Source organism: Argentina silus (genome assembly GCF_951799395.1).
Source record: "Argentina silus genome assembly, chromosome: 17".
In the NCBI taxonomy this organism is placed as follows: Eukaryota; Metazoa; Chordata; class Actinopteri; order Argentiniformes; family Argentinidae; genus Argentina; species Argentina silus.
This window is the reverse complement of record NC_139671.1, coordinates 5494818-5520267: the sequence shown is the minus strand read 5'-3', so window position 1 is coordinate 5520267 and position 25450 is coordinate 5494818. Positions and strand designations below refer to the sequence as shown.

Genomic DNA, 25450 nt, shown 5'->3' with positions numbered 1-25450 from the left:
GATGGCCTTGGCCAGCAGCATGGGCCACAGCTCTGCCTGGCTGGTGGTGGCAGGGAGCAACAGGTTGTTGTCCTCGTCAAAAGGCAAGGCATCGTCTACCGTGATCTTCCTCCAGCAACCCTAGGAGAGAGGGGGGGGGGGGGGGGTTATAGGAAGGAGAGAAGGAGAAGAGAGGAGAGGAGGGTGTGGGAGAGACAGGGAGTGGAGGAGGAAAGAAGAAGAGAGGAGAGAGGGAGAGGGGAAAAAGAGAGTCAGAAAAAGAGCGAACAGAGAACATGACAGAGAGAGAGAGAGCGAGAGAGAGAGAATAATTGATGAAGGGAGAACAGGGAGTTTAATTTCATTCGGGACTAATCAAATGATTGAGTCTTTGCTGTGTGCTGTTTTTCATTCTTTTGAGTTGTTTAATAGCGGGATATAATCTGATTTCCGCTGACCAGTCGATGTTCTGACGAAGGCAGCATATGAAAGTGTTTACTTTAATCGATTGCTGTTCAAAACATCAAGAGAGTAATCCAATTGTGACTGCCTTTCGGACGGCGCTTTGAAAGGCAGCGCTATTTAAAAGAGGATTGTTTAAGTGGTCCTATTGTCATGTGCGCATTTGATTGCAGCACCCTTGGACTATGATCCACTCCACACACACACACACACACACACACACACACGCACACAAATACACATACACATACACACAAAGGTTCACTACAGTAATTCCATACTGAAGGGAAAATGATGGTTATCTGGTAAGCTGTGACACTCCCACTCAACACTTGCTTTCAACGCATTGTGAAAGAGGGAAAAGTCCAGGCAGCTTTCTTTCTTTCTTAAGCCTTTTTTAGTGCTGGAGTATGTGTGAATGACCGTATCATCATGACTCTTCTCTCTTCCACTGCACGCGGACGATGGGATCACGGGACGAAACCGCATTAAAAACATAATTAAATAAATAAATAAAAAATAAAAAAACCAGTTCTTTTATTTACAAGAGGCAGTTGTCGCATGGTGTTTTTCTTTTTCCGACAGTCCCCTTCTGATCTGCTTATCGTGACCCTAATTCACACGACAGAGTTCAACCCGGCTCAGCCGAGCTCAGCTGTCCTGGGTGTGGCCTGGTTTTTATGCAACCGGATCACAGCTCCCGAAGCCGTGCTGGAAAGGACAATGTGAAATGGAACGTGTCCGAGGCCCTAGTGTGTTAAGCCCCTTGGGGGGGGGTCTCCAAAAGAGAAAGAAAAAAAGAAAAATGGCTAACAAATAAAGCAGTTTTGTTGTCCCTGTCTCTCTCTCTCTCTCCTTCTCCCTGGCTCCTTGGGTCCTCTGAGGACGAGGGTACATGGAAACGTAGGCTTCTGTACCCAACCTGCTGCCAGTCTCTCTCAACCCTCCCCCTCTGAACGCCTTGGCTCGAGATGACTCTTCGTTCGCACGTCATCCGTGAAGCACTCGGAGGGGCTGTACTGTGAGCCCGTGCCTTGTAGCCAACGGTACGCTAGCTCCCTCAGTGAACATCAGCTAGCCGGTTATAAGCCTAGCATCTTGTCTCGTGCGTGTCAGTGGCGGTTACATTCATACCCTGTGTGACAGACTTGACTGACAGTGCTCTCTCCGTGTCCGCTGGCTGTCTGTGGGAGTTTCACAGTGTTGCCTGCAGCGCGCTCTCAGTCTGCAGACGCAGGCGATAATCTGACTGACTGTTCACAGCTGTGTCTCTCTCTTCCTTCTCTCTCTCTCTCTCTCACTCTCAGTTCTCTCTCTCTCTCTCTCTCTCTCAGTTCTCTCAGTTCTCGCTTTCTCTCTCATTCTCTCTGTCTCTCTCTCTCTCCTCCTCGAATACTCCCCCCTTCTTAATCATCACCCTCAGGAACTACTCAACCTCCCTGCAGATGAGACTGGACGTGGTGTGAAGGAGCTAGCTAACTTCATTAAGAGGATGAGAGAGAGAGAGAGAGAGAGAGAGAGAGACAGAGACAGAGAGAGAGAGAGACAGAGAGAGAAAGAGAGAGTTAGAACATTGATCAGCAGCTCATTTTAGTGTCCTGAGTTGACTTTTTCTGCAAGAGAGTGGCGGAGGGAGGGGGGGGGGGCGTTGAAGTCAAGGATTGAGTGAAGAGAGAGGCTAAAGAAAGAGAGATGGAGAGGAGTGATAAAAAAGGGAGGGAGACAGAGAGACAGAGATAAAGAGAGAGGGAAAGAGAGACAGAGACAGAGAGAGAGTTGCCTACAGTCTTGTCCCGCCCGTTTCCCAACAAGCCGGTTCACGTAAGCTGTCTCCTCACCTACTGGCTCCTCTGTTATAAAGCGTGGACACAGGCCTAGTCCTCCATCAATCCATAGAGGTCATCAGACGTAAACAACAGCTCCTATAACTAAGAGTCAACAGCTTGTGCGGTATCATCGTCACACCTCATTGACTAACAACCGCGGCGGGAGGCGAGCCCCCGTAGCATGTGGCTAAGCACTAGCCCTCCTCCACGGCCACGCTATCATCAAGGTGTCCCGCTGAGTGATATCCTGGAGGCAGGCAACTGATTCCCGTTAAGCCCTATCTCTCCTATCTATTCCTCAGCCAACGTGTGAAGCCTTTCCGCATTACCGCGGGAGTGAGACCGATTGATTCGCGCCGTGAGCGGATAAGACCGCATCCCACCCTTTTTCGGGGGTGCACTGAATTCTACATTTTATTTTCTGCCAGGTGCACAAAGCGGGAAATTAGCTGATGGACGGCGGAATTCGAGGACGACAGTATGCTCTGTCTCCTTATCCTTTGGGTACAGATATACTCTACCGGGGTTTCTTGATTTAGAAGAGGCATTATACTCCCAAAAAAACATTTTCAGTCAGTCCAACGCTAATCCCAAAATATCATTACATTGCGCACAAGAGCCTCACAGCTCAGGGATTTTGAGTAAAATGCCCCTTTAACACGGTAAGAGGATGAGGGGGAGTGGAAACATCTGGTGGTCAAAAATAGAGCAGATTTCACTGCATCTTGTACAGTAGAATAACATATCATGATATCATAACGTACGACAATACGATGCACAGTATATAGTATACTTTATTAGGGCCGGTTTTTACAGATCAAGCGTACTTCTGTACTAAAAAGCCAGTTGCAATGGAGACTCTCCATTGAACACGCTTCAGTCCAGGAGCCCGCATTTCTATGTGCATCTGGAGACGTCCTTGAGACCAGCCCTAAATTTTGTTTATATAGGCCATATTCACACATGACACTACAAGCACAAACCTACCTACAGTGATCTACTGGAGCCTCCAACTCACCATCCAGTAGAGTCTGACCACGTATTTCCCGTAGACGTTATAAAGAGGCACGTGGCCCTTCACCACCTTACAGAGGGAGTAGATGTGCTCCCAGGGCTTCCAGGCACTACCATCCGTGGACACCTTGTCCCCCGACGTTCCGTTGCAGATTTTCCAGACGATGTATATCTCACTGATGATCCATCTGAGGAGCTGGGGAGACGTATCAACAGACACGTGATGGAACTGATGTTGTGCATGTACTGGATACAATTATTCTTCAAAGACTTCAGAAGTTTATTTTTCTAATCAATATTCATTTAACTCATCAATGAATTCGAGAAGCAGCCAATCAATTCATCCACAAAACCACATGTTGTATTGCTCCCTCATTCATTACAGTCCATCGCATGTCAATCAGGTAGAGAGAGAGGTTACCTCACTGCATATCAGATGCTCATTGGCTGAGGTCAGGTCAAAGGCGGATTCATTCTCCACAACCACAGGAGCCTAGTATAAAATACACCAGAGGTTTTTAAAACAATGAAAACAAAGTCTTTCTCCGGTTCATTTCATTCAAGCCCTGGCTTTCCCACATCTGAGTGGTGGACGATGTGGGGTCTGTCTTGGGGGGGTCTGCCAGTGCACTGAAGCTCTGCAAATGACTGAACTGCATAAGTTAGAAGTCAGAATGCTTCATTATACAGACAAACTGTTGTCAAAAGGCATTGTGAGTTTCACTAGATTAGGCCTAACCCCTGAATGATACGGGTCACCTGCTTAATATGGAAATTATTCATGAACCTCAATCTTACTTTCCAAATATGCTTCTCTAACATTCCCAGTGTCTCCCCAGATCTCTCCCACACACAAATTCCTCAAGAGGGCATGTTTGCAATGAATATTTGATTACGGAGTTAATAGCCTCCAACAGGCCACTCGTCAAATACGAATTAAAGACTCCGGAGATGGTGGAGAGATACTGTAGTCTGTCACTTTGGGTCAAGGCAGCTGATTAGTTTTTTTTTTAGTTTTTTTTAAGTTGTTTTTGTCCATGGGTGCTTTCCGTCGCCATGGCAACCGTACAGCACATAACAGCCCAACCTTTATGACGTCAATTAAGGGGTTCTAGATAGAGATGGAGGGGCGGGGGGAGGGGGGGGGGGAGGGGGGTGCCGACGCCGCATCCGCTGCCTGATTGCGTTTGTGATTATTCCCGTGTTGTACCTTTTATACGAAATTAATGAAACGCTTTTGACATCACTGAGCGAAACACGCCCTGTGACCTGTGCTGGTAAGCACTAATTCAAAGAGCAGGAAGCTTAATTGCTTAGCGTTGCGCAGAGAAGGGGAGAAAGAGAAGTGGAGCGATGCAATTACAGCGTGACTACATTAGAGACACACGGAGAGCGGGTTTCTTTAATTAGGCCGAGTCTAACAGGGCAGCACAGAAGAATCATTCTGTATTAACAGCCATACATTCCTGCACATGTCATGATAAGCCTAGCATGTGTGGCTATCTCTGACTCTCTGGTGAACTTTGTGATACAGCACAGTTGAACAACGTTTCGGTGGGAAGTTCTCCATGCATTGTCATCAAGGGCACAATAACAGCGCATTGCTGTTTGTTTGAATAAGTGCAGTAGCAGCGTTTGATGTATCTTAATATTGTGTACTGGATGTTGTGTTAGGATGAATGACCGATGCAGCATGTCCTCTACCGTCCAAGGCCAGTCCATACGCCGTGAAAGACATATTCTGATGCCTTACCTTAGTGAGTATGTACTCTGAGGGCCGCTTCCATGAATGCACTTTCAAAGACAGAGGCATTTCAATCTTTCCCTCTGGGTCCTCAAAGAACGGCTGAGGACAAAAGCCACAATACACTGTTGGCAGGAGTGAATGACTAAATCGAGCAATACACCGACTCTCATACAGGCACAGACACTGTCTGGTTCTTTCAGTACATTTCAAGAAAATCAAAAGAGTGGGTCTATGTGCCTCGTATACTAAGTGCAGGTGGTGGTGGCCACTGTATGAATGATGACCCCAATCAATGTGACATACTTTAAGAGGAGAGAACCCAAGAAAATAAGTCATTCCTATGAAATCCATCCATAAAAAAAAGTGTTTTTTTTTTTTAATCCATACTCACAACAAAGGGGCTCTTTCCCATCTTCCCATCTTTGGTGCCCTTGGCCGCATCCCATTTCTCAGCGTTGACCTCGGCCTCGCTCCACTCTGGCCAGATTGGGAAGCGGCACCTCCTCAGCTCCCCAGGACCCTCTGAGGCACTGACCACCAGGGACGATCCTCTGGTACCACACACATACAAACAACACACAGACACTGTATATCAAACAAAAAAAAGTGCATTGTGCCAAGAAAATAGTGAACCATCTCTTTAAGCATGAGGATACCTACAGTACAGGCACCTGGAGACAGATAACCTACATGTGCTATGGCGCTGTCAGTGCCTACAGACACTTTGTTATCCATGCAAAGATGAAGGGAAATGTGATGTCTATATTTATCAATCTCCAAAAAGCTCAACGCATCGCTAGGCCCACTACTGTGCTTTTCGTTGCAGTAAAATGAGTTTACTCTGACCTCAGTTCCTGAAAATCTGCTTGTTATTTACCTCTGAAATTGGCTGATAAATGTATCTTGGTGTTATCAGCACAATCATGTATTGACCCCGCATAGTAGCTCGGATGGGATGGGTAGAGCCGGGGGCTACTGGATTTCAAAGAGGAACCCTGGCAAGTTGCCCCGTGTACAGCTTGTTCATGATCAGTGCCAGTGGTTGGACGCTTTTTGGAAAGCGAGAGCAAAGGAGCCCTAAAGGCATAGATAAATAATTCCAACTTGCAAGCATGCCTAGCTACAGCAATGTCTTCAATAACAAAAGCGAAGTAGGATTTAGCTACCCAGTAATACTATGTTATTGGTAATGTGTGCAGGGGCCGCTTGTTTAAAGTCAATATGTCACACTGACTTAAAACAACAGCAACAGGTGTGTTAACAACAGCGAGCTAGCTTACACCTTGGTACCTGGTGTTACAATGTAGCTAGCACGGTAAATGTTACATTAGGCTACTGGACAAACATTGCTTGCTAACGTAAGCTGCCCATCAACCCCATCTTACTCTTTGTTTGGAGTCTGTCCTTGTGAGGAAGTGACCCGGCTGGAGGACAACTCCTTTTTCTTTGGTGGTGACATTTATAAAAAAAAAAAAATAAACGAATTACTTAGGTTAAAATGAGGGAACCTGTTACGTATTTAGCGTCAAGCTAGCTGTCATGAAACATGCCATAGACTCGGGACTGCGATAGCTAGCTAGAAAGTTTGACATGTTGCTAGGCGACCAAAAGCACAGGAGTGGATGGGGAGAGCTCCGCCTAGGCTGGAGCCTCAGGGCCCCTAGGACAGTAGGGTTCTGAAAGGTGCTGTCCTGATTCTCTCCTTCTCTCCTTCCCTCCTTCTCTCTTCCCTCCTTCCCTCCTTCCCTCCTTCTCTCCTTCCCTCCTTCTCTCCTCACTCCACTCTTCAGCCTCTATGCACCTGCCCACACAGCTCTCTTGACCATTAATAGAGATTAGGCTTCTGCCGTTTTTTCCCCTAGAAAATCGAGTGATTGAAAAACTCTTAAAGATTGTCTGACAGACATTACATGTTGGATCTACTCATCTGATTGTTAACAATCTTGGTTGACTGACTATTGTCAAACCTGTTGCTAGAAACTTCTGATGTACATTTTGGTGAACAGGTCAAAAGGGTTGTTCAGTCATGCTTTTATCAGGTGAGGAATATTTCCAAAATGAGTCATATTTACTTATAATACTTACACTTATAATGATAACATTTTTGTCCTTTGCTGATCTGGAGAATAGACTGCTTAGACTGAAATATAACCCTCTGAACCCCATCACAGGCTTTTTTTCAACTGAGTCAAACAACCTTTTGCCACATTTTATTGAGAATTGCTCAGAGCCATGACTGCTGTTAATTTAGCTTTGAATGACTAACGTAAAACGTCTTTGAGTATTTGTTTCAAGAAAAGCCAGGAAGCGAAACCTTTTAAAATTCAAATGAACTTAACACAAACAGGCGCAGCCTTAGATCTTCAGACAAGGCTCTATGACTGCTCCAAAGTCTAGACTGAATACTGATGGTGACTGGGCTTTTGCCATTAAGGCCCCTAGACTTTGGAATGGCCTGCCTGAAGACATAAGGCTTTCAAATTGTGTCTTCTTTTCATTCTCTCTTAAAAAGAGATCTCCTCCACTTGAAAACCAACCCCTCTCAAGTAGGCCTAATGTTAAAATGAAGCAAGGTTGATACTGAATTAAACAGGCTAAGCATGCACTTCAACTTGGACTGCTTTCAAATAATAATAGGCTATATATAGCCAACTGTAAAAAAAAAAATAAAAAAAAAATAATGAATAAAAAATAAAAACACTGAAGGGCGTCAAATGCTGTAACCACACACATCTATAGACAGGATGCCTATATACAGTGCCCTGTGTAAGTAATGGGACAGTGAAGCATTTTTTCCTTGGGGGGGGGGGGGGGGGGGGGGCATAAACAATGTTGTAATTTCTGAATGGTGAAACCAATACATACAGAAATACAATCAAATAAAAGCTGAGAATCTCTACTTTAACCTCACAGTCATTGTTGATTTAAAATCCAAACATTTGGAATGTAGAGCCAAAAGAAAAGAAAATGCTTCACTGTCTCATGACTTACTTATTGTAGATGGGATGGACATGACAGGAGAGGAAATACCTCAGGAAACACTTTTGTAAGCTCTCTTAGAATGACAGGACATCTTGGGAGAGTTGTTGGTAATAACTGCCTCTGTCTACTTTACCACATTGTGACAGGGTCATTGTAATAAAGGCCCTACTGTAGGCTATTAAATATATGCTAGCCTGACAATATTGGGTTAAAGCAAGAAGAAGCAATGATTTTTGACCGTCCCCAGGACATTGTTCATTTATCTAGATGCAGTATTATTTTGTAATGTTGTCTGTTGTTTCAAATATTATTTGTCTGTGAGTCTGTCTTAATTTGTTTTTTTATTTGATTTCAATGACTTGCATGAATCTCAATTACAATTTTTATTATTTGAATGTTGCTTTCTTCGTGCTTGGAATTTTACTTATGCTGATGTATTTATATTAACCTTTCTCTTGTTTTTGGAGCATATTGTAACCTTGTTTAGAAAAGTGCTATACCAATAAAGGTATTATTATTATTATTATTATTACTAAATGAAATGCAGTGCAGTTCAATGTGTGTTAATTAGCAGTTTACCTTTATCAATAGGACACAGGCCTAATAAATACAGGAATGCCTTTCCTTGCATCAATGGGCCTATAATGTATTCCACTCTTGTATGTAATTAATTTCTCCATTTCAATTTGGCTCTTGTGTCGGCTGCTTAGCAAGAAGTACACTGGTTAAATGGAAAGACTGTTTCCTTGAGTCTGTCACTGCATATTGCAATTAATAAGATTCATTTGACTCTTGCCGTTTCCTGAATGATAATGTCCATTGGCTCCTCAAGTATACAAAGATAACCTTGACCTCAATGAGTACTCAAAGCTATACATTCTAATCAGTCCCCAACAACAGGGAATGCAGCCAAATGTACTTTTCATTAAGGAAATAATAAGTTAATTTGTATAGATTAGTTCAGCTAATTAAGGGCATTACCAAGAAGACACCATATAAGTCAGAGGAGGAGACATTGAGGTAGTGTGTCAGTCAGGACCAGCCATTTCAAATGACATGAGAAAACTGCTTACTTTGGCAACAAATAGGAGATGCACAAGCAGGCCTCCTTTCAGTCCACATTTAAAAAGTCCAGATTATATATTTTACTGGTGCTGAATCATGATATCAATTGTATAACCCTCTTTTTATTTCAATATAAAGTAAATCAGGTTCAAGTTATTATAAAATACATAAAATGAAGTACAGGGGAGTCTGGTGGAGGTAGAAATCGTAGGACGGGTTCAATGTAATGCATGGAACGGAATAGGGAATGGAATCAAATACGCATTTGATGCCATTCCATGCATTACAATGAGCCCGTCCTCTGATTTCTAGTAGTTCTAGTAGTGTGATCATGATGTAGTAGTAGAAAGTATGCAGCCTGCAGGGCAGCCTGACGTTTCTTCCTCACTGGTAATGATTGGAGCATGGGAGAGCACGAGCTGCAGTGGTGAGGGGGAACGGTCTGCTGACTATCACACACAGTATCCTTAAGTGGAACCTCATGGTCTTGTCTCTCTCTCTCTCTCTCTCTCTCACACACACACACACACACACACACACACACACACCTTTCGAAAGCCCAGGGAATTACGTTATGCAATACATTTTCCTCCTCACATGCTGACCCTCAAGGGATCACCCCATGCTAATGTGTCATACACACACACACACACACACACACACACACAGACACACAGACACACACAAAAGTCTCAATTAAAATGTTTATTCTTTTTTTGTTCTCATAGTAGTTTCAAAGTATTTTCACATGTAAACTTGATAGACCCAGCCCTGTGTTTTAAAAAAAAAGCATTTACACTTGCCTCTAATATTCAACTGCTTGGACAGGGGGAGGACTCAGTCCCCTGCCTGGGACTTCTTTTCGCAAGCTACCATACATGATCAAACACAAATGTTTTTAAAAATACACATCTCAGATGTAATCTTTCGTACCATTAGAAATACATTTACTGTCCTTTTTACTGTCCTTTTGTGATTAACTTTGCTTGGAAGAACACAGGAAAAAAATGTTATACAGATCTTCATAATAAAAAAACAAAGAAAAAATACTTATTATGGCAAATTCACGCACTCAGAGCAAATATAATATGACAAAAGAGAACATTACACTTGGCACCATGACGAAATATGGCAGTTCTAACATGCATAATCGTGACACCCCCTTAGTCACTGGAAATAAGTAGAAATACATGTATTGTGACTCCTGTGTTTCACAGACAGCCATTTGTGTCACACGTTTCACAATTACCAGACTGACTCTGTAGAGAGATGGATGGAGGGAGGGACAGTAAAATAGGCAGACAGCATGAGAGGAATATAGCGGTTATTATGGGAGTTTGTTTGTTTTCTAGCTAATGTGTATCACCTTCAGCAGGGTCCCCCTCTCTTAAACAAGTTGTGATAACCGATAAGGGCATTGGGTGTGGGAGGAGATGTACCATGTCATGGGGGGGGGGGGGGGTGGTGAAGAGAGTCCAGAGGGTTGGGGGTTAGTGGTCATTGGTGGTCTGGAGGTTGGGGTGGTGCCCATATCTGTTTTGGGGGCTGGGACTCGGGGATGGAGGGGTGGCGATCCTGGAGAGGTGGGGGGGTTAAGTGCTAGCAGCAGCCTGCCTTGCTCTCAGCAGCCACAGCGTCCTGGTCCAGTTTGATGCGGTCCCCGTTGCTCTCCTCGTAAGGCAGGCCTTTGTCGTTCAGCAGGATGTTCTCCACTAGGAAACGTGCCGCCTCGTCCACGTTGATGTTGTCCTGGAAAAAGGTCAAACCACAATACACGTTAGAGGGGTTAAAGGTCAAATATCGTCATGTGAAAAGACCGTTCCATATTCCATTCCATGCATTTCAATGAGCCCGTCCTCCGATTTCTACCACCACCACCAGCCTCCCCTGGTGTGCTGGTACCATCTTCTGCTAATGACTGTTATCTTTCGCCAGAGGAAAAAAAATAATAAAGGAAGAACTTTCTCTAATGACTACACAATCTTTTTCAGTTCCTTCCATGCATAGTAACTGGTCTTTTTTCCCCTCTACCGAGCAGCAGAGGTTGTGTTCTCCTCAGCTGTCTACCTAAAGGCGGGCAGCCTCCGTCTGAAGGCAGCCGTCTCCGCACGCCGTCGTGACAGGGCTTCCAGCGTTAGTTAGCTAGCACAGTCAGTCTCCGCATAATTCTTTCATGACTCCCAGTAAAGCTCTTTATACTTCACAACTCGGCAGCGGTGGCGCGTCAGAGAGAGCAGAGCGCGGCGCTTGAAAACAGCGGGGTTAAACCAAAGCTACAGTATTCCGCCTTTTGTCTTTTCGCTCGGCGCAAAGCTGTCATCGTCAGCTTTGGAGAGACTATGAATATTAATATTGCGTTCTCTGGGCCTCGACAGCCACTAAGGCGTTCACACAAAGGGCCACTCCAGAGAGATGGGGCACCTTGGGAAAAGGGGAAACTCAGCGTAAGTGTATGGACCGGACAATACAACACAAGCTTAGTGTGTCTCAGAGAGAACTGAGTGGGCCACAAGACAACCTTGGACACATCAAACGCTTGAAAGCACATCCAAGTCATGTTGCTATTGTGATTTCTGACACTGACAAATGAGCGGGGTTGTTGAGGGTGATTATTCGGGTATGAACGGCCCTCTGATTAAGTTTGTTATGCTACGGTGGTCATTCATTCTTAAGCAAACAGCCCGGGGCTACTGCAGCTACTCTATCAGCTTGTGTTCCATGACGAGGGGGATTTCCAACTGGGCGGAAACCTATTGGGGAAACACAATCAGGATATCAAAATCTAATCAGAGTCTGATTAAAAGTCTGCAGACTCTGGGGTATGGTCCGGGAAAGGAGAGACACCATGCTACCCTAGCATACCCTATGGATTCCCTTCCACATCAGTGAAGATTAGGATGGGGAGGGGATGGTGGGCATACAGATATATTGGAATGTGGTGTATATCCCTCACCAAGCCACGTGTTGAATCATAATATAAGCTATATTAGCTTTTCTTTGTAGCCTAATCTTGTTTTATGTGAAAACAATCACATGTATGTCTTATGACGTGTGAAGTGTGATATAAACCAGTAAGCAGCCATGAATTAGCCATGTGGCCAGAGCCTTAAACGCTACTATGTGGCCCAGGTGTCTCTCTCAGGGTCGATACCCCAATGACACTGTCACAGGATCAGTCTCTGGGGAGCGTAGCCTGAGGGGGTTTCTGTCACGGTAATGCCCCCCCTACTCACCATATATCTCACACACACACACACACACACACACACACACACACACACACACACGTTTGGCATCGACGTTTAGTGCAGTCACACCAGTGTGACCACGGACAAACAGAGGGATATCTCAACGAGTTAACCAGATTAAACCTACTTGGCTAATGTGGCCAATGCATCATTGAGCATCCACTCAAGGGTGAGAATCTGGGGCAAATGTGAAATGTAGCCATTTGTGTCGTTTACGACAGGCTTCATCGCTCTCTCACTTTGTGTGTGTGTGTGTGTGGGTGGGGTGGGGTGGGGGGGGGGGTGATTTTGTTTATTGTTTGGGGTATATTTGTCATGGTTGTGTCTGCGGTCTGTCCCTTTTTTCATACTTCCTCAGTAATTCAGACAAATGAGACCAGGTGAGAAAAACAGACCCAGCGAGAGACAGACCCAGCGAGAGACAGAGTGGTATATTTCCCTTGGGTCTTATAGTTCAGATGGTTGTAAGAAGGGTAGTCGTCATTCAGCGCAAATAACAGCAGACATCTCTACCCCCCCCAACACACACACACACACACACACACACACACGCACACACACGCACACACACACACATCAGGTGCCAGAGATCCATGCCAGACTGACTTACATCGCCCTAATGGAGTAATTTATCTCAGAAACATGTGTTGGTGCATGCTGGGTACTGGCACACCTTCTGTCACTTACACATTAACAAATAAACACACACGTGTGCACACACACACACGGGAATACAGCAGAGTCTCTTGTGGCCAATGTTTACCATTCTGTTAAACTGTTAGACAGAAGGGCTCAAAATTTCAACAGACATTCATTTTCCGTTTTACTCATACACGTAAGAGATACCCGGTCCCCATTATAAGTCAATACACACACACACACACACACACACACACACACACACACACCAGACACACACTCCTCACACATACACACTGAGCCTGATAGAGGCACCTTTTTATGGTATACTAGCATTTACCCATCTATCACCCTACACAAGCATTATCAGCACTGAGCACACACACACACACACACACACACACATACACACACACACACACACACATTATCAGCACTGCGGCCAACCTTTTATCACTTCTTAATGACAACTGTAATGTAATGACATGATTCAACACGTGGCTTGGTGAGGGATAATGTGTAACTGCTGAAGGCTGGACTTCACTGTTCTGCTAGAGAGGAATTCTCTCCATTAGAGACGGGGGTCTGAAATAGCCACGGCCTGCTGTGGCGGTGGCACACCTAAGCTGTAACCAATCAACCGACGAGTCTAAGATCTTACCGCTCAGGATTAAGGCTGGGACATACTAAAGGGGTGTCACATCACCAAAGCCTGACGGAGACGACGCAGGGGCACACAGGGTCTCCTGGTGAGTTTCTCATGGACCTGGGCTGTCACTGGGTGGCTGTAGACAGTGTGCCACTGTCCAAACACAACACTTACCCTGTTTAAATGCAACCTGTTCAAATGAGCGCGCGCACACACGGAAACGGACACGTTACCACAGGAAGAGATTCACCAAAGCAAGACAGTGATACAACAAGATTGTCGTGTGACAGAAAAGGCTGCTGAGTGAGCTGTCTTAATATACTAACCATCTCTGCCGGTAGTCACCCCGCTATTTCGTGTCTTATCGCTGAGTCTATCTTCAAACTACACCATTAACATGCCTATTTACAACAATTATTTCCTGTGTGGGTGAGTAGTCTCAGTCCTGGTGCGGGGTCTGTAGGCTACAGTGGGGACACAGTGGGGACACAGACACTGTAGTGTGGAAGACATAATGTAAGAGAGAGGAAACTGTGATTTCCCCAGCGGTGAGGGCTTGTGGGGGCATCGGAATCGAAGTGACAGGGACAAGCAGAAACTTAAAGACCTCCCAGTGAACTGATGATGACACAGGCACACACACAGGGGCTTGCACACACACACACACGCACACGCACACGCATACGCACGCACACGCACACGCACAGGCGCGCGCGCACACACACACACGACATGAAGGCCCCCATTGACCTAATTTTCACTCAGATGGGGAGCGTTTGCCACACATTCCTCAAAGTGTGTGTGTGTGTGTGTGTGCGCACATTTTTATTTCACAGACTGACTAAATACAGTAATGTTCCTAGAGAGTATCCCCACACATCTCTCTCTCTCTGAAACACAACCAGCACTCTAACAAGATCCTGCTCAGTGATCCCCAAATATTACAAATGTCATTTTGAATGATTCCCTAAAGACCTACCCTCACAGCCTCAAACAAAATCTCTGAACTGTCAAACACAACAGTCGGTAAACAAAGCTGAGTGTTTTCAGGTGAGGAGGCATTAAAGTGAAGGCATTTAACATATCGAGGAAAAGCAACTATTATCGTCCAGACACTGAAATTTGCTTGGCTATCATCGTGTCTCTCCAAAGTAATCGTGTTCAAAGTGACACAGTAAAGTATGGTATACGCCTCTTGTGTTTTCAGACCATTCCTCTCAGCAAAATACCTCACGCCACAAATAATTAGATTTGGCAGCACGAGGATTACTGCTACCAGTTTTTCCGATTGAACTTAGAATTTATATCACCATTGTGTGCCAATTAAACAAGTATAAGCCATATTAGCTTTTCTTTGTAGCCTATTCTTGTTTTATGTGAAAACAATCACATGTATGTCTTATGTCTTATGACGTGTGAAGTGTGATATAAACCAGTAAGCAGCCATGAATTAGCCATGTGGCCAGAGCCTTAAACGCTAATTCTGTGACGAATTTCAGCCATCTTAGATATGTGGCCTTATATGGGCAATTCCATGCTCGTTTGAGTAATAGAGTAACAGGTTTGTGCTTGTTGTTGTATAATAGCTGAAAATAGCCTAAGTGTTTCCTTTAGCTTAAAAACTGTTTACTTAAAAACAATCCTTAAAACATGAGGATACAGCCTCAGGGACAAAATCTACGATTTCAGTTTATACGCAAGCCTAAATGCACATATACACTGTAATTAGAGTATCTCCATAATTAATGCTTTACAATTAGGGGAGAGCTACTGTATACCTACAGTACTACAGCATTAAATCCCAAGCAGGTAACATTATGAGACCTGTTTAAGTAATGCAAACCCATATCCCATATCTTGACCACAGAATCTAACTCCCTCCCTAGCTTCCCTCCCTACCTCCTTGAAGTGATCACTGATCTAAAAGGTCAGTTATGTCTCCCATTTTATAAATATTTGGACACATTGTGTGTGTGTGTCCAAACACACACTGTGTGTGTGTGTGTGTGTGTGTGTGTGTGTGTGTGTGTGTGTGTGTCTCACCTTAGCAGAGGTCTCAAACCAGCCCAGGAAGCCAGTCTCTTTGCAGAAGTTGTCCATGAGGGAGGTGTTGTTGGAGCTCTCCTTCTTCTGGTCACACTTATTGGCCAGCAGCACAGAGGGGATCGGGCTCCCATTGGCCAGTTTCACCTTGCTGTCCAGGTCGTGTTTCCACTTGGACACGGCCTCGAACGTGGAGCCCCTTGTCACGTCAAACACCACAAACGCCCCCACCGCCTCTTTGTAGTAGACCCGCGTCATGTTCCCAAACCGCTCTTGACCTGGGGGATAGAAAACCTGTCACACATCTCAAACTGCTGCTAGCCGATACAGAAGATCAGAATGTAATAGAAACATCTGTGGGGAAATTGTTACGGAAATTGGACGGCTGACTGTGTATGATTTGACCCATGACTGATTTGAAGTAGATGTACAATTCTTTGGAGAAATGCACTGATATCATATTATCCATCCATCACAGCTACGTTGGGTAAACAATCTATAGGATGCACTGCTGTTATAGAATTATTTAACTGAAATAAGAGCATGCCCCAAAGCAACAAAGCAGAACTAGAAAACTCGATGGACAAAACATAACAATAACAAAAACAATATATTGGGATAAGGGTTAGGTTAGGTCATGCAGCTAACCAAGCGTTAGACATAATCACACAGACCTGCCATAGGATTTCCCCAGCCCCGTATTGCTGCGCTTCACAACACTGGCCTCCAGCGTGATTGATTACACTGCTAGTGGCATGTCTGTCCACAAGCCAAGTGTAAATTACCGTCACCACAAGGCGCATACTTGAGACACTTAGAGTGTCAGTATGACGACAATTACTCTAATTCACCACAAATGTGTTCATGCTTCGGAAATATAAAATGAGGATATAGCACAATGTTTTGAAGATATAATTTCCTGGTTTTAAGCCCGCTTTCAGGCTGGACATATTGTATTCTGCTTTTTCTCAAAGCCCTGAGGATGGTGTTTTTTTCTTACCCATTGAAATTCACCACCAAATATGAGGAAAAAACGGATCTTGACCCACTTTCCCGAATTTGTCGTGACTCTAATCCGAAGAGACAAGTCAAGAAAGAAATCTGCCATGATAATGAACCCGTTCTCTGTAGTGTTTCTCTGAGGAATCTGTGGTGATGTTTCACAAAGTCAAAGCAAGGGGAATTATCAGTGGGATATGGGGTGTCACTATCAATCTAAGCAAGGCTCTACTCAAAACACAGCCACAGCGATGTAGTATTAATTACATTCACCCTATCTGATCAGTCTGTATACTGGTGATTACTTTCACAGCGGAGCAGAAAGGCATAATGAACTTCCAAACAGATGCCTGCAGCATTGATTAACAATTTGCTCAAAAAGCATTTCTATCTGCAGGCTTTTCTCAGCATTGAGAATGGGCTGTATTTGATCATATAAAGCATTATTATATTATTTAAAATCATGTCCTCGCTTGTGTCTTACTCAAAATACAGTATGCATCTTATATATACACACACAATAGAAAATACTGCAAATTGTCAGTCGAAAGGTGATGGAACTGCCCTTTGTGGAATTACAACTGACCCGGACCATTTCCAATTTCCCCTGGAATTTCCATTGTTACAGTGGTGAGCTTTGGGAAAAACATTCAAAGGGACCAGACTGTTTGAGGTGGAGCCTCATCTTCTACAAAGCAATTTCCAAGACAAAAGTTTATTGAAGCTTCAAGACGACTGAAGTCAGTCAACCCGCAGCGTGAGTGATTGTGCGATGAGGCGTATCTCCATTGAGGTGAATCTTTGGTCAGGGGGTTCAATGAGAGGACGTTACCTCCACTTTACCTGGCTGGGGTCACACCTCCAGCACACCCCCCGGCCAGCCTCTCTGATCACAACCCCTCTACTAACTGTGCTTCATCTCCAGATTGCTTTCTAAAGACACGTCTACCTCTTCAACAGTGTCAAGACTGACTGATGTTCCACAAGATAAAAGATACCTTGCACTCCGGTGAACACTCTCTCTGCCCCGCTGCCTCGATGCTTAAAGAGAGAGAAATGAAAGTCCGAAGATGAGCTGACTGAAACAGACAGGCAGCTGTGATCATCTTCCCCTCTCCAATAGCTCTCTGATGGATACACTCTGCCTCCTCTAAGCAGAACGATCAAGGCAGAGGATGCTTCAGAGTCTCTGAGTGTTTAGGGGTGTATTCTAGAATGTTAAGGCATCTGAAGATGTTGTAGAAAGGCTCTGTCAGTTCCATGTCCAAGGTCAATAAGTCAAAAGGCTTCTGGATCAACAATGTAAAAAAGCATTCCACAGGTGAGAGAAAATGCTGTCCTTTCAAAGCGGGTAGCACACAGATAAAGAGAGGGACAGTGAGAGACAGACTAACTTGACTTGAACATGACCATTTTACTCCTTGAGAAGCATATACTGTAGGTCATCGTCCACAAATGTTCTCCACTGCACACACAACTTTGTCAACTTCCTTTCAGGGGGAACTGTATTTCAGGTTGTTGTTGTTGTTGTTATGGATTCTTCTCCAGGTGTTCCTTGGTCTCCTCCCAGTTCCTCTTGTCTTGTGGCTCCATGTCAGGGATTGTCTGGTTTCCTTAATGTGTATCCGATCCAACCCCAGTTTCTTCATTTGAGTTTGATGTATTTTTTTTTCTCCAGATTACTTTTTTTGGTTTGATTTAGAGACAGGAGCAGATAGGTATATTCCCTCTCTGCCATACCATTCTTTTAGCCTTTCTCTGTAAGAAATGAGAGCCATAAATGTCTCGATAGAAGATAACAGAGTTCCCATGGAAAGTTACTGGATATACTATATACGGCCAGTCACCTGCTGAAGCTGTGTTTGATACTGTACATCAAAGTCAATCTTATTATCTTATTAATGTCAACAAATCAGAATGTACCAGTTCTGTAAGGAGGTGGCAAGTGCATAGGCATCATGAGATAACACGACTCATGCTTATTCATCCAATTTCAAAATTCACTTGAAAGAAAGAACCTTCTATTATGTCCGCAAGTGAACATCAAATCACAAGCATCCATGACATGGGGTAGCATTTAAAAATGGCCACCCTAAAACACATCTCTTCACTGCAGAAATGGACATTGTTGCCACACCACATTTAATCTGTTTAAGGATAACCAATAAAGGCCTTGTTGAACAGCAATCTCCATTTGCAGCTGAGTTAAAAGACAGAATGGAGATTGGGTTTCAGGAACTGCGATGGCAGTTTCTCCCCCTGCAGTTTCACTTCATTATAGGTACTTACCAAGGCACGTATGGAAGCAGAACGTTGCAGTGCAGTGCGGGTGTGAGCGAGGGAGTGAATACACTGAGGGGCCTACAGGCCTGCCAGTAATTGCTCATAATTGAGGGTCTAAATTTAGTCGGTTTAACCCCAGGTGAATTCACTGGGGGCACGACACAGTAGGAAGGAGAGCCGATGGATTGAAATATGGCTTTAATTTCCAGGCCTTTTGGTGCTCAGAGAGCCAACAGAGAGGACTTAGAGGCACAACACAGAAATAAAAAAACGGGGGGGGAAAAAAAAGAATCTCATCAAGGTTTTTTTTCCAGGCTTCTTTTCTGTGCTTATATTCGACTGCCTCAACACCCTGAAGGAGCGGCTGCGTGTGACCTCTGTAAAAGTATTGTTTTCAGCATGAATCAAGTGAACCGGAGAGAACTGAGTAGTCAATGGAACAACAAATATTGATAGAACAAATGCTCTGTTATTTTCAAATGCCAGCTATTTGTCAATGAAAGGCAAGAGGACTGGCAGAGATTTTCGTAAGCACCTTTGGAGGGAGAGGAAAAAAATGGGAAGAAGTGGTTTTCGGCAGTGGTTTTCTGATGGACATCAGACGACAGTGAATACGAAAAGACAAGGCCAGGTGCAGAGCATTACTCAGTTAGTTTCGTAACGTGTTAAATGACTTCTGCTCAGTGGTGAAAAGAGGAAGAAACACGGTGGTTTTCTATGTCTCATTTCTCCCAGCCAGCATTAAGCTCACGCACACATACGTCACTTGAGAGTCTGTTTTCATTATAACGTAAGCACAATGCTGACAACGCCTGTTGTGGATCCAGTTCCCTCATATTCCACACATGTAATGACTATGTTGAATGTAAATAAGTCACTCTGGATGGGAGTGTCTGCTACATTTCAGTGATTTAATCAAACCATATATACACGTTAGTTTCAGTTAGCCACTGATTTAAGTAGCTGAGATGATCACAAGTCAGGGTCTGATGACATCATAGAAGGAGGGAGGAGGGGGACATAAGTCCTCTCCCTATCACAAGCAAATATTATTGGCAAATGTGATGGATTCCCTGAATACCTGACTCAATATTCAGTGCCACTCCGACTGTGTGATTCATATGTTAGCGTTGCTATTCTGAAAGAGTGGTCCCTCCCAGGGGAAACAGAACGAGTGAAAATGGTTAACAGAGATAGTTTTAATCAATTAATACACACACACACACACACACACATTTCAGTGATTTAATCAAACCATATATACACGTTAGTTTTCAGTTAGCCACTGATTTGAGTAGCTGAGATGATCACATTTCAAAGTCAGGGTCTGATGACATCATAGAAGGAGGGAGGAGGGGGACATAAGACCTCTCCCTATCACAACCAAATATTATTGGCAAATGTGATGGATACCCTGAATACCTGACTCAATATTCAGTGCCACTCAGACTGTGTGATCAATATGTTAGCATTGCTATTCTGAAGGAGTGGTCCCTCCCAGGGGAAACAGAACGAGTGAAAATAGTTAATAGAGATCGTTTTAATCAATCAACACACACACACACACACACACACACACACACACACACACACACACACACACACAGCATAAGTGGGTCCACTTCTGTAGCAAACCAAGCTCGTTCCAGAGGGACAACACAGTGAGCTTATGAGAACAATAAGAGTCATGTGGTGTAAAAGAAAAAGACTTGTGTTCTTAATGCTAACCTAATAAGCATCTAACATGGGAAGGGTATGAGTATCCCACAGTGTACAATGGTGAGCCAGAGACTGTGATGTCACGACAGAGGGCTCTGCCATTTTGCCATCTGCAAATCATTACTGTGGAATGAGTGTGTGTTTACAAAAATTCTAGCTTGATGAACATCACTAGCTGTATTGATGGTGTGTGTGTGTATGTGTGTGTGTGTGTGTGTGTGTGTGTGTGTACTTGTTGTTGGTTAAACTGGAAACCTGACAACATTTGCTTGGGAAGGCAGCATAAGAGAGGTTTATTATGGAATTCCAAGTGAGGATAGTTTAGGGCCTTTCCAAGCTGCTAGGTATTCATGTAAAGCATTGCGAAATAAAGAATCCATCTCTCTTCTCTATGATCCTAATGGGAGTTGTTGTTTTTTTTGAGAGAGAGAGAAACAAACACACACACACACACACACACACACACACACACACACACACACACACACCTGGAGTCGGAACAACTATGACGTACTCTCGGTACCATGAGGAGAACATGAAGTTCACAGAGCAGAACGGACCTGTGAGCTTGGCCTGTGTAACTGAGAGACAGAGAGAGAGAGTCTCCTCTTCATCCAGAGCCCTAGCAACCTGAGTTTCCTCTACGGTCTCAGTCGCGATGATATCTGTGGGCGGGTTACCATGGAAACTGTCCAAGCCAGACGCGGCAGTCTGTTGTTAAGAGGCGTGGGGGCTATGAACCTTTGCGGAGCGCCTTCAAAATGCTGGACAAACCTCCTTCTGGCTGAGATACCATGATGAGACCATGACCAAGACCGTGAAAATGGCCATAACCGTTAAAGGTATGACCAAAGGTTAATGGTTCTAACGGGTGTGGTCATTACAAGACAAGGCCAAGAGAATAACCTAACATGGGTTAGCAGCAAAGGACACGCTTTGAAAACAAAAGATCCCATGACTCATCACGGTCCACATTCCAATGAGCAGCACATGAACCGATGTAGTTACCTCCTACAGTCCTTGTTAAGACTGCACCATTGACACAAAATCCCTAGAAGGGTAATACCCTTGTTGGGCTTCCCCCCTTCCCCCTTTCCTCCCTCTCCTCACCCTTTCCCCCTCTCTCTCATGTCCTGCTCAAGTGTTCCAGTGAGGTGGCCGTTCTCTCAGGATGCCTAAATCCTTGGCACAAGGCGCTGGCTTACTTACTCCACCACCACCATGGTGGTAATCATCCTGTCTCTGCTCAGAGAAGCCCAGAGGAGGGCAGCTATTCTAGGCCAGAGGGGGCGGGCGAGGCCCAGGCTTCACGCTGACTTCCAACGCGCATCCATCTTCCACTAGGCCCTGATTACTATCATTCCATCCCGGATTGCAATCATTATAGGAGAGTTAAAGACGATGACTCCACCGTTGGGATGCTCCGTGTTGCCATGAGGACAAACCCTCCCTTTTCTGCATGATTAAAAGGCTTAATGATTGGACTTAATGACTTGGCAATACACTTCCAGCGTTCACTCAATTTCCCTCCCTCGTTCAGTCCCGGAGCCCCGGGGTCCTTTTTTGCCAATTTCTCCAGTGTAAGCCTCCACCGTAGGTGTGAAGGAGTGCGTGCACACCCTGTGTGCGTGCGTGCGTGCGTGCGTGCGTGTGCATGCGTGCGTGCGTGCGTGCGTGTGCGTGCGACACCTCAGAGCTCATCCGATAGTGATATCTGGGAGTGTGAGAGTGTGTGTTGTCTCTCACAGCTTGTCTCAGAGAATGATATCAGTAAAAGCGTGGAAGGGAGTGTGTGTGTGTGTGTGTGTGTGTTATTTACCCTCACAGCTCTTCTGATAGAGTGCTATCCGGCTGTGACAGGCTGCCTCCTCTGGCGCGGCTCCTAGATGGCGCCCTGTATCGAATCAGCCGGCCCTGGCAGGGCCGTCGCATCGCCGGGGCATTTACACGTCGCCCTGCACCCTCTCAGCACCACCGATCACAGCTAGTGACAGACACACCAGTTGTCGTGGTGACCTCTCCCTCACAGTGCTGCCGGCGATGAGATCACACTAAAAACAGCCGCCTGTCTGTCGGTCGGTCGGTCGGTCGGTCGGTATGTATCTGTCTGTCTGTCTGTCTGTCTGTCTGTCTGTCTGTCTGTCTGTCTGTCTGTCTGTCCATACAGTATATCAGCCTCCCTACGAGTCACTGAGGCTGGTGTTGTTGAGGAGCAGATTTGTCTAACTCAATACACTGTATGAGGCCTAGTAGTTTAATGGCTGGACAAATGGACAATAACCAACTATGACTGATGATCCAATATACAGTTAGATCAAGACCTTACATAGAGTAGGTGAGAATATATTGATGTGGAAGTATTTGCAATTTCTCCTGAGTGAATGCCATTGCTGCCAAGTTAGCCACGCTAAATAAGACGACATTGAGTTCCCTTGTGACATGTCTGTCTTCACATTCAGCTTTATTTCAAGGTCATTCAATATGCATGTCACACAATCTCCTTTCAGAAATTCAACACACAGCAGAGCAGGCCTATCTATACTTTATCTCCTGCCCCCCAATCTCACAACCAGAGTGGGATATGGTACTGGAAAGGACTGCACCCTCTCTTCACAATCTCTCTCTCACACACACACACACACACACACACACACGTACTTTTTTACAACTTAAGACACAACCACAAAGAGCTTTCTCTTGCCCCCGGCTGGCTGCTAGCTAATGATTAACTTGTAGCCTCTTAGCTGGCAGGATTATGACAGGGAGTCAGATGTGACAGTGCTGAGCACTGCTGCTGCCTGCACGGCACAGAGGACTCCCATGTGACACATAAGGAAAGACAATTCTAAATGCATCCATTCATTTGAGAGTCCTGTCGGCTTTTTCGCATTACTATCAGCAGTACAGCATTTTAGTGACTGGCACTTTGGTAGGCAAAATGCATTTTTCGAATTAGAAAAAAATAGGTGCTCTGTACTGGTTATGACACTGTGATATTGGTGAGGAATAATGATGACTGCTAATTACCAATCACAACCACACACACACACACACACACACACACACACACACACACACACACACACACACACCCTCTCTTTCTTGCTTTTTTCTTTCACTTTCTGCTCCTTTATATGGCATGTCTAACTTACAAAACCAAGGCAAACTCAAAGCTGTGAACAGTCAACATCTACAGAGAGTGATAGAGCTTAAAGGCAGACAACAGCCTCCACAATCACACACCCGAGAAAGACCACCGGTTTTACTTGAGAACAGCACTTGCAGTAAAGTGCAACATTTCGAGTCACAGCGCACACAAACCCATTATAAAATAGTTGGCTGACAACATAAGGGTGTGACTAAGCAATGTTCTTTCAAATGGCCAATGGCAAACTGCGTTTCAATCTCCGAGCAGATGCTTGATTGATAGATTCTCACTGACAGGCTATGAGTAGGTGGTCCTTGTCTAAGTGAGAAGCATGTATGATTTAAAGGAAATGACAGTGCATGACAAGGGAAAACAGCGATGACAGGATAACACACACGGTAGATAATAGCCTGGGTCCTCATAAAGTAATCACTCCTCCCTCTCTCTTTCAGCTTTGACTCCTGATGCCAGCAACGGTATTGACTGCACAGAATCATTTTGTGACAGCACAACACAATTATGATTTTCATCTGTCAGTGGACCCGCTTTCCTGTTTGTCCATTCTCTTTTTAAAGACTGTTTGGATTGCGCACCTGTTTGCCATCCAATTAGCGGGCTGAGTGAGTGCAAACAGTTGGAGGAAGGCTATAGCCTACAGTAGGCTGTATGGATCTTTGAATTCGGTTTAGAGCTGTAGGAATGCGATGCCAAATAGTGATGCAGTATTCCAGACAGCTCTCGCATGAGTTTCTTGGCATGGGGCGGGCTCTCAAGCGACCAGTCCACGATAACATGACCTACATTCCGTTGGCAATTATGTGCGCTAACGTGATCATCACACTGGAAAACAACAAAAAAAACAGTTAAACCCGAACTCTAATTTGTCTCTCCCTCTGCTCCGGAATACTTTAAGAGTCATTTTGTAGAAAATTAAGGAAATATCTATATAGCGATTCAACTTTAGTTTTTGTGCGTACCTTGAGTCTTACTTACAGTAGGATACACTCGTGGGAACACGCGACTTCACAAGCGCCTGTTAAATCCGAAACTTCCTTTTAAAAACTGCGCTGTCACAGCAAACCCTAACCCTAACCCCGAACAAGTGAGATACAGTTTCAAAACTAAAACTAAGTCTGAATGATTGTTACATTGTAATCCGCTGCATCCTTCATCCAATACTTCCAGGAAAATGTGCAAACAATGTGCATAAACATGATCTTACCTGCGATATCCCAAAGTTGTAACCTCACCAACGTTTTGCTGTCCCAATTGATAACTTTGAGCGCAAAGTCGACCCCGATCGTCGCTCTGTAGTGTTGGGAAAAGAGCTGGTGTACATAGCGCTTGATGATGCTCGTCTTTCCCACACCTAACTCCCCGATAACAAGGACTTTGAACAAGTATTCCTTACACTCCGATACCGAGCCTCCTGCCATAGTGTGGGACTCCGAGTGACAGTGACAACTTTCTGAAACACAGCTACTTCCTATATCTCTCACTATGAGGCAATGAGAGCTGGCTTGTTTGGAAATAGGGTTACTACAATAGAAAGTACTTCTCTTTCCCCTTCTCCTCCTACTTACTCAACAACCACCTGATAAGTCATAGGACCCGGAAATGTAAAAGATAAAGTTTTTTTCCTCCTTC

The 25450-nt window shown here is 44.7% G+C and overlaps 2 protein-coding genes across 2 annotated transcripts in view; both read right to left on the bottom strand.

The window, feature by feature from the left end:
* adgb (androglobin) overlaps window positions 1-6487 on the bottom strand; it is a gene marked incomplete at its 5' end in the record, with an annotated part of 40341 nt that extends 33854 nt beyond the window's left edge. Inside the window, 6 exons of the mRNA XM_083688790.1 lie at window positions 1-120; window positions 3286-3477; window positions 3703-3774; window positions 5035-5127; window positions 5420-5579; window positions 6414-6487. The exon at window positions 1-120 is cut by the window's left edge and continues 20 nt beyond it. Of these exons, the coding sequence (XP_083544916.1) occupies window positions 1-120; window positions 3286-3477; window positions 3703-3774; window positions 5035-5127; window positions 5420-5579; window positions 6414-6487 (711 nt within the window). The remainder of the gene's footprint in view (window positions 121-3285; window positions 3478-3702; window positions 3775-5034; window positions 5128-5419; window positions 5580-6413) is intronic.
* Window positions 6488-9765: 3278 nt separating this feature from the next.
* rab32a (RAB32a, member RAS oncogene family) lies at window positions 9766-25373 on the bottom strand. Its single transcript, XM_083689112.1, has 3 exons — window positions 25026-25373; window positions 15655-15932; window positions 9766-10824 (listed from the first exon to the last, which is right to left on the bottom strand). The coding sequence occupies exons 1-3, from the start codon at window positions 25237-25239 to the stop codon at window positions 10675-10677; spliced, it is 642 nt and encodes a 213-aa protein (XP_083545238.1). The 5' UTR covers window positions 25240-25373; the 3' UTR covers window positions 9766-10674.
* Window positions 25374-25450: the final 77 nt, after the last annotated feature.

What these genes read in the sequence shown, in the direction of transcription:
- rab32a (XM_083689112.1), bottom strand. Translation starts at nt 25,239, where the DNA reads ATGGCAGGAGGCTCGGTATCGGAGTGTAAGGAATACTTGTTCAAAGTC. An exon ending in ACAACTTTGGGATATCGCAG is followed by an intron (nt 15,933 to 25,025) that starts GTAAGATCATGT and finishes TCTATCCCCCAG; the next exon opens with GTCAAGAGCGGTTTGGGAAC. An exon ending in GGTTTGAGACCTCTGCTAAG is followed by an intron (nt 10,825 to 15,654) that starts GTGAGACACACA and finishes ACCTTTTTCCAG; the next exon opens with GACAACATCAACGTGGACGA.